At 42.7% G+C, this 7,529-nt stretch overlaps 1 protein-coding gene across 1 annotated transcript in view; it reads right to left on the bottom strand.

The window, feature by feature from the left end:
* Positions 1 to 7,529, bottom strand: part of LOC118431467 (receptor-type tyrosine-protein phosphatase S-like) — a 29,038-nt gene that overhangs the window by 13,317 nt on the left and 8,192 nt on the right. Inside the window, exons 3-10 of the mRNA XM_035842708.1 lie at positions 6,516 to 6,770; positions 6,173 to 6,307; positions 5,851 to 5,988; positions 5,508 to 5,648; positions 5,242 to 5,382; positions 4,980 to 5,120; positions 4,725 to 4,865; positions 4,465 to 4,605 (exon numbers count right to left, since the gene is read on the bottom strand). Of these exons, the coding sequence (XP_035698601.1) occupies positions 4,465 to 4,605; positions 4,725 to 4,865; positions 4,980 to 5,120; positions 5,242 to 5,382; positions 5,508 to 5,648; positions 5,851 to 5,988; positions 6,173 to 6,307; positions 6,516 to 6,770 (1,233 nt within the window). The remainder of the gene's footprint in view (positions 1 to 4,464; positions 4,606 to 4,724; positions 4,866 to 4,979; positions 5,121 to 5,241; positions 5,383 to 5,507; positions 5,649 to 5,850; positions 5,989 to 6,172; positions 6,308 to 6,515; positions 6,771 to 7,529) is intronic.

Below are 7,529 nucleotides of genomic sequence, written 5' to 3'. Positions count from 1 at the left end.
ATTGGCTTACATGTGCAATTTTTATATGAATAAAGATCAGTGGGTACTAAAATTATGTGTAACTTATTGCTCTTTGTCAATAGATCAGCATTTTTTCTAAAGTGGCCATATGTCTATAGTGGCAACATTTCTCTCACTGTACTGGAAAGAAAAGTGATGTATTTTTTCCCGAGCAAATGTAGGTACTTCTAGTGTTGTTGTTGTTTTTTATTACGTAAACTTTGTACATTCAAATTGTAAGTAACTTTAAACTGTCAGAGTTTTAGCCCAATAAAACACTCCCAGTACCAGGGTATCACCACTGACTCCCGAAAAGAAACCCTCGAACAAGGTAGAAACTCCTATCCTCTGGGTCTCGCACGCTACGAGCAGGAAATTATAACACTTACACAACAAGATTACTCCCGTTGGCTGTTGCATACAAAGTAAAACAATTTAACAGTGGTATGCAGGAGGATATACTTAACAAAGAAGGAAATGAAATATATAGATAAAGCCACATCAAGTTAAGTTGTTGGTCCTGAATTTTTCAGAAAAGAAATACAGTATCTACTCTCCAAGCAGAGGTTAGGCTCCGGCTGTTTTTTTTAACGTTTTTTTAGTCGTTTTTATCGGGCTTTCTATTTTGTCATTTTTCTTGAAGTACGCCAGCCAGTAGGTTTTGACACAGTAAGATATAAAAAAAATAGAAAGCCCGATAAAAAGACTAAAAAAACGTTAAAAAAATCAGCCGGAGCCTAATCTCAGCTTGGAGAGTACACAGTACCTGCACCTGCTTGATAATTATTAAAACGCATGCCATACTTGAATAAAAGAAAAGTTCACTGCAATAATAAATGTATCCACATCACTAGGAGCTGATAACGGTACTTAGACGTAGTTATTGTACTGGAAATTGTTGAATGGCTTCATGTAATTTCATGATGAAAATCTTCTGAATGGAAGATGCGGTGTTTTTTTTTCACTTTCGGAAAAATAGGAGCTGCCGCGATTCTAAAAAACAATTAGTTATGCATAGGGGCTCCTGTGGAAGATTATATTCTTCCATATGGGCCCGGGGCATATTGAGCAAGCTCTGTTTTGACCTGGAATCAATTCACAATATAAGTTCTCTTTTGGGGATAACTTACAGTCAAAATGTTCCATTATTGCGCAGGACGTGGAACAGTGACTTGGAACAGTCCAATGTTGCGTGGGAATGGGTATGACTGAAATATGCTGTATTTGCACCCAAGCAAATGTCGGCCTTTCTAGTTTTGTATCTGTTAACTGTTTCTTCAACATGTCTTGTTGTGACCTGTACTTAACTCCTGATGGGAAAAATTTGCAATAAAGTTCTTCTCATACGAGTCGTATAAGGTCTGTTGATGCGCGGAGATATAGAACAGACTACTTTCTCTCTTGGAAGGGAAAGAAAACTGCATAGAACTCTCGGTATGCATGGCGGCTAACCTTGATCACAGTTGTCGCCATGGTATCCTGCCTCACACACGTGAGACCCTCCAGTTGGACATGTTCCATGGATCCTGTCGCAAGTCTGACCCAGGTAACAATGTCCGCACTCTGTGAAGAAAGACGAACAACGAGTCAAATAAGACAGAGCAACTATACGCAGCTTTCCTTTTATGGTACATTGGATAATTAAAACGTCAATTCTGAATAATTTCTTACCAACAGTTTTTACATGCAATCTGTCTTAAGACTGAAAATACTCTATCAAATAGATTACCTACCCTGATCACAGAAGGCACCATACCAACTATCTGAACATGTGCAGATGTAAAGTCCGGAATCTTCCGGTCCTGATGTCAGGGTTCCGATATTCTCACAGGGTCTGAATGACGACACTGTGGAAAAGTAGTAACAAGATTAATCAATTACCATGCTATTTCAAACTCAATAGATGTTATCGAGTACAAACTACTTCTTCTATTTGCCCAAATGTCATTTACTTGCCACTAGGTGCCTTTGGCAGCAAAACAATGTTGAGTAAAGAATTGTTAAGGCCATTAAGAAATGGGACTTATAGCATGAAGACATATTAAAGGAAATTTACCTACAATGAGTCTATCAAGCGCATGACGCCAAAAGTAATGCCATGACACATACCGGGAAAATTGTCAGGCCTGATCATCATCACTGTCATTTTCAAAGAATATGCGTAACCCTTCCAAGAGCGCCAGACGATTCCATCGGCATGACTACAGGACGGGGGAGAAGTTATTGAACAGCCTTCCAGATACTGTCCGTTCAACATGGCCAGGCCACAACTCTGGGGATTCCACCATCCACCTTGTCCGAAGAGTGCTGTACAATGCTTTCTGTTGTCGTCGTTGTCTTCATCTTTAGTGGAAAACTTTACATTATTGATTTTCTGACTCCCTTTTGACGGATCTAAGTCATTACCCACGGTACTAGAACTGTTGTATCCAGTGACTGTTGCCGTGTACTTGCTGCCGGCATCTCCCACAGAAAACGTGCTGTACCGCGCAAACCGGCTGTTCATTTCCCAGTCTTCCAAGTACACGTACAGTTCACTTTGTTTCTGTGTTGTCAGACTGTGGATGTTCTCCAATCCCAGCCAGTATTCTCCGCTAGTATTACCGAACCCCTGCTCGTACTCAGCCCAATGTCTGTCAAACGGCACCGACCCGTCCTGCCGCCGCTGTATGACCGTCCACCCGCCGCCAGCAGTGTCCATGTCACAGTAGGCTTGGAATGGTTGGGGGTGGCCAATAGTGTAAACATGACTGTACTGAATCCCAAGGGCGACTATGTCAGTACAGTCTTGGGGTGCTAGGATATCTGGAATTCATAATTTATCAATTAGAATATAAATTATGGATACAAAGCAATATAAACGTAGTTTGTATCTATTGAGCATATCAATACACATACTAAAGGTCACCATCTGAACAATGCATACTATACGTTTATTAAGGTTAGACTACTTACTATGTACTGAATATCAAAACTAACAACTTAAGCTACATTTTTTATCATTACAAAACTATAGACATGGGGATAATTATATACCAGATAGACAACAATGGCATTGTCGAAGTATTGTTAATAACTTTTCCTTTGTAGTAATTTGTAGTGGGTGGTATAAAAAAGCATAGAATAACATTAAAAAAAGTATTGCGCGCAACAATACATTTCACGTATAACGTTGTACATTTACAGAATCTAATAAAACGAGCACTGGCATCCTTGGCAAGCAGAAGTATGATAAACATAGTTACGTTTCCTCTGGTAGTAATTCCGGTGAGGCTGACTATCCCACTCAGACCCAGGAGATGCCGCCGTGTCATTGTTACTACTTTGGAGCCAACACCGTGCACTGCCGCCCTCTGGCGATCCCGCCGGGCGATGGTTGAAGGACAGACATGGCGGGTTGACGCCGTCGTAACTGCCGTAACCTTGCAGACAGCGGCGGGCACACTCGTCTGCGTCTATGTTGTTGTAATCTGCTATGTTGTCAGGACGATCACCGAAGAAGCGGCCTTCCTCCTTGGTGAAGAGATCCTCGTACGAGACAGTATCTAATTTGCAAAAATTTTACCTCATTTTGAAATATCATAACTTGAAAGAGATAAGATTAAACCCTTAAGCATATGAGACTTGCCATTTCATAATGTAACCACAAATATATGTATGTCATTTCATAAGAACAACAATGGTAATTCTAGTACCTGTGCGTGTCTGACACGAGTCTCCTGTCCAGAAGTCCACACAACCCCCAGTACAGGCTCCAGTCTCCTTGTCACAGGCAGCTGGTCCGTTTGCACAGCGACAGATTTGGGTGCAGTGAGCTCCGAAGAGACCGTCTGGACACTCTGAAAATGGGCAGCAGACTTTATTTAGTAACATGAATCTATTGTAGACTGTAGGTTGTGTACCGTAGACAGAAGTGAACTGTTTAAGGTTATACAAAACCGATTTCCTCACTTCATACACTTAAGTTCTGTATATATGTAAAATACTTTCATATTCAGGTAGACAAATGATGCAACTATCTGCCTCTTTTATCTCCACTATAACAGAAAAGCGAGGAAAAGTTGAATTTATCCAGCAATAGTCTAAAAAATAATAGAAGGGAGAGAAAATAAATCCACACCCGACCTGTACATGTCTTTGTTATTACTTAGTATAACACTTAGTAAGTTGTAACAATCGCTATGCTTTATGTAGTATATAAAATCATTCTTTATTCAGAAAATAGCACTATCTGTTGTACATAACTCACTTACAATAGGACGCTGGTAGTCAACGGATAAAACTGTTGAATCTTCGTCTATATTTTCGGGTGGCAATTTTCCAGCTAATGTTATGTATTGCTACACGATGTGTTCATCAGTCAGTTATAGTTTTCAGATCGATGTCGCCAGTGAGAACGCTGAAGTTACCTCCAAATGAGTTGTATAGTTCAATATTTTTGATGGTAACTGTGGAATAGCTTACCTGTCTGACAGTTGTTCCCCTTCCACCCAGCCTCACACCCTCCACTAGAGCAAACTCCAGTCCGGATGTCACACACGGAATCTCCGTCCGCGCAGTGACAGGTCCCGGTACAGCCGGGTCCGAACTCACCGGATGTACAGGCTGGAGTAAAGAATACGAGGAAAAAGTCATACTTAAAAACGTACAGATTAACCATACTATAGTGGTTCGATATCTGAGTGGATATGTGGACCACGACTGAGACCACGGAATACAATTACCTGTCTGACAGTTGCTCCCCTTCCACCCAGCCTCACACCCTCCACTTGAGCAGACTCCAGTCATGACGTCACACACGGAACCTCCACTCGCACAGTGACAGGTGTCGGTACAGCCGGGTCCGAACTCTCCAGGCGTACAGACTGGAGTGAAGAATATGAGGAAAAGTCAGATTTAAAGACTTGTGGATGAACCATACATTGGTTGTTCGATATATGGACGAATATGTCACTGATGAGACCGTGGAATGCAATTACCTGTCTGACAGTTGTTCCCCTTCCACCCAGCCTCACACCCTCCACTAGAACAGACTCCAGTCATGACGTCACACACGGAACCTCCGTCCGCACAGTGACAGGTGCGAGAGCAATCGGGCCCGAATTCACCGGCAGTGCATTCTGAAGTAACAATAATGATAATTCAGGAAAATTCAGACATCATAATTTGTAGATTAACCATACATCATTCTACATATGGACGAACATGTGGGCCACTGCTGATACCACTTAGTGCTGTTACCTGTCTGACAGTTGCTCCCCTCCCATCCAGCCTCACACCCTCCACTTGAGCAGACTCCAGTCATGACGTCACATACAGAATCTCCGTCAGCACAGTGACAGGTGAAAGCACAGTCGGGTCCGAACTCACCAGACGTGCACACTACAAGAGAAACAATTAGAAAACATATCATTCGTGTATTCGTTAAAACAATTTCGGCTGAAACACTTTATTTCACTTATGACCAGAAGACAAAGTGTCAACATGGCACCACATATCTGAACTACCTGTCTGACAGTTGCTTCCCTTCCACCCAGCCTCACACCCTCCACTAGAGCAGACTCCTGTCATGACGTCACACACGGAACCTCCGTCCGCACAGTGACAGGTTTGGGTGCAGCCAGCTCCGTACATGCCGTCTGGACAACCTGAAGTAGGAAGTATAGGCTTGTGTAATTCATTTCAAGGAATGAATTGGGATGTCAGAAAGTGCATTTTATTTGAAATGTACAGGTCCTTGACACATTTCACTTTTCCATGGTGTCTAATACTTGCGGCATGTGTTTGTTCCGTTTTATAACAATACTGAAGGTTGATTTTAGAATGAGGTTTGTCTTAATATGTACTCACCTGTGTTACACTCTATCCCCATGAGTCCAGGAGCACAGGAGCAGCCGTACGGGTCCATCACACACAGCAGCTGGCCTGTACAGTCTCCACCGTCACACTCTCTCGTGCAGCTGGTACCGATCTGGTTGTTCTCACAGGCTTGAAACAAAGGGCGGAACATTTTTCTAGATTTGTTGATTTGTAAGCATGAAACGTTAGGAAACTTCCAAGTGCGTTTAGGTTCTAACCCTGATGATGGTGTCTGACAGACATCGAAACGTTGGATGTGAGTACTATCCTGGTTGTGTCTAAAAGAAATTTATTACATATATATATATATTACCACTTTCACAGTTTTGTCCATGGAAGCCCGGAGGACAGACACATTTCCCCGTGTTGTCGTCACACACACCGCCGTTGTAGCACACAGGACAGTCATCGGTACAGGAGGGCGGGCCCCACTTGTTCTCAGCACAGTCTGCCAAGCAGAATACTTTGGATTAATTTACGAGCACGAAGATGATCAGGATTTAACACTTTGTACTGTGTGGCAACGTCTTCAACGACAGTAAAGGACTTAACAATGATACACCTGATAGATTTATTGTTACCACGTGCAACATATCTATCGACCGTGCACATACAGATAACCATGAATCCACCCGAAGATGAATAATTTAAGATACCTCTGACGATGAGCCTCATGATGCCCTGTTTTCTATCAGTATCGCCCTGATAATAGCACTCATAGATCCCCTCATCTGAAGACTGGACACTGGCTATGGTGAGGTTGAGCCCGTTCTGTCCAGTCAGGACAGTCCCCCCGACCCCGCCTTTCCTCCACACCAGGGTACCGTTTCTACCGGACTTCTGCACCATCTGTAGGGTCACGGGGTCACCTGTGTTGGCGGTCACTGTGAAGGTCACGGGCCAGACATCGGCTGGAAGGAGAATGTAAGTATGAATATTGATACGTCTTTCTCCATCTGATGGCTGTTGACTCATAAGCGAATTCCAACAGTAGATGAAGACATGTACAGATATACTCAACAACGGGAGGGTCTTTTTAGCGAATGCCCACAAACGCCCACTCTAGAGAAGTCCGCGCTGCACGGATCTCATTTTTTTTGCTTGGAATATGTCCACGTTGTGCTCCCATGTATTAATCCTGAGTTTCAAGTCAATCCATTGACCCGAAGTGACATAAATCAAAGTTTTCGATTCTCGATGGTCTTTTTAGCGAACGCCCAGCAAAATGTCTTTTTAGCGAATGCCCACTATATCCACAAAAATATCGGCTGTCGCGCAACGACACCTAAACCTACCGCCACAAACATGTTCAAGATTGTGTCCCATTGATGTGTACGGAGTTTCCGTGCTTTACAAGCATTTTAAGTCCCTGTTTTTGGTCAAAATGTACGGCGACGATACTACCATACTTTAACTATAGCAATTCAAAATGGCGGGCACTAGTCATGTGACCTCCTTGCGGGACTGTTCTATAAGTATCGCGGGAGGGACTGTTGTAGCATACCTTCTCAAACAACCATTTTAGAGTGAATTCTGAACAAGATTTTCATTTCATAGTGCTATCATCTGACTAATATTTACAATGTGGTCATTTTTTCTGTGCTATTATTACCCAGGTTTGAGGAACTTAGTGCAAATATGGATATTGATTCACCTCAGTGCCCAATTAA

Source organism: Branchiostoma floridae, chromosome 15, assembly GCF_000003815.2.
Source record: "Branchiostoma floridae strain S238N-H82 chromosome 15, Bfl_VNyyK, whole genome shotgun sequence".
In the NCBI taxonomy this organism is placed as follows: Eukaryota; Metazoa; Chordata; class Leptocardii; order Amphioxiformes; family Branchiostomatidae; genus Branchiostoma; species Branchiostoma floridae.
Note: the sequence above shows the minus strand (reverse complement) of the source record. Positions and strands in the feature narration are given on the sequence as shown.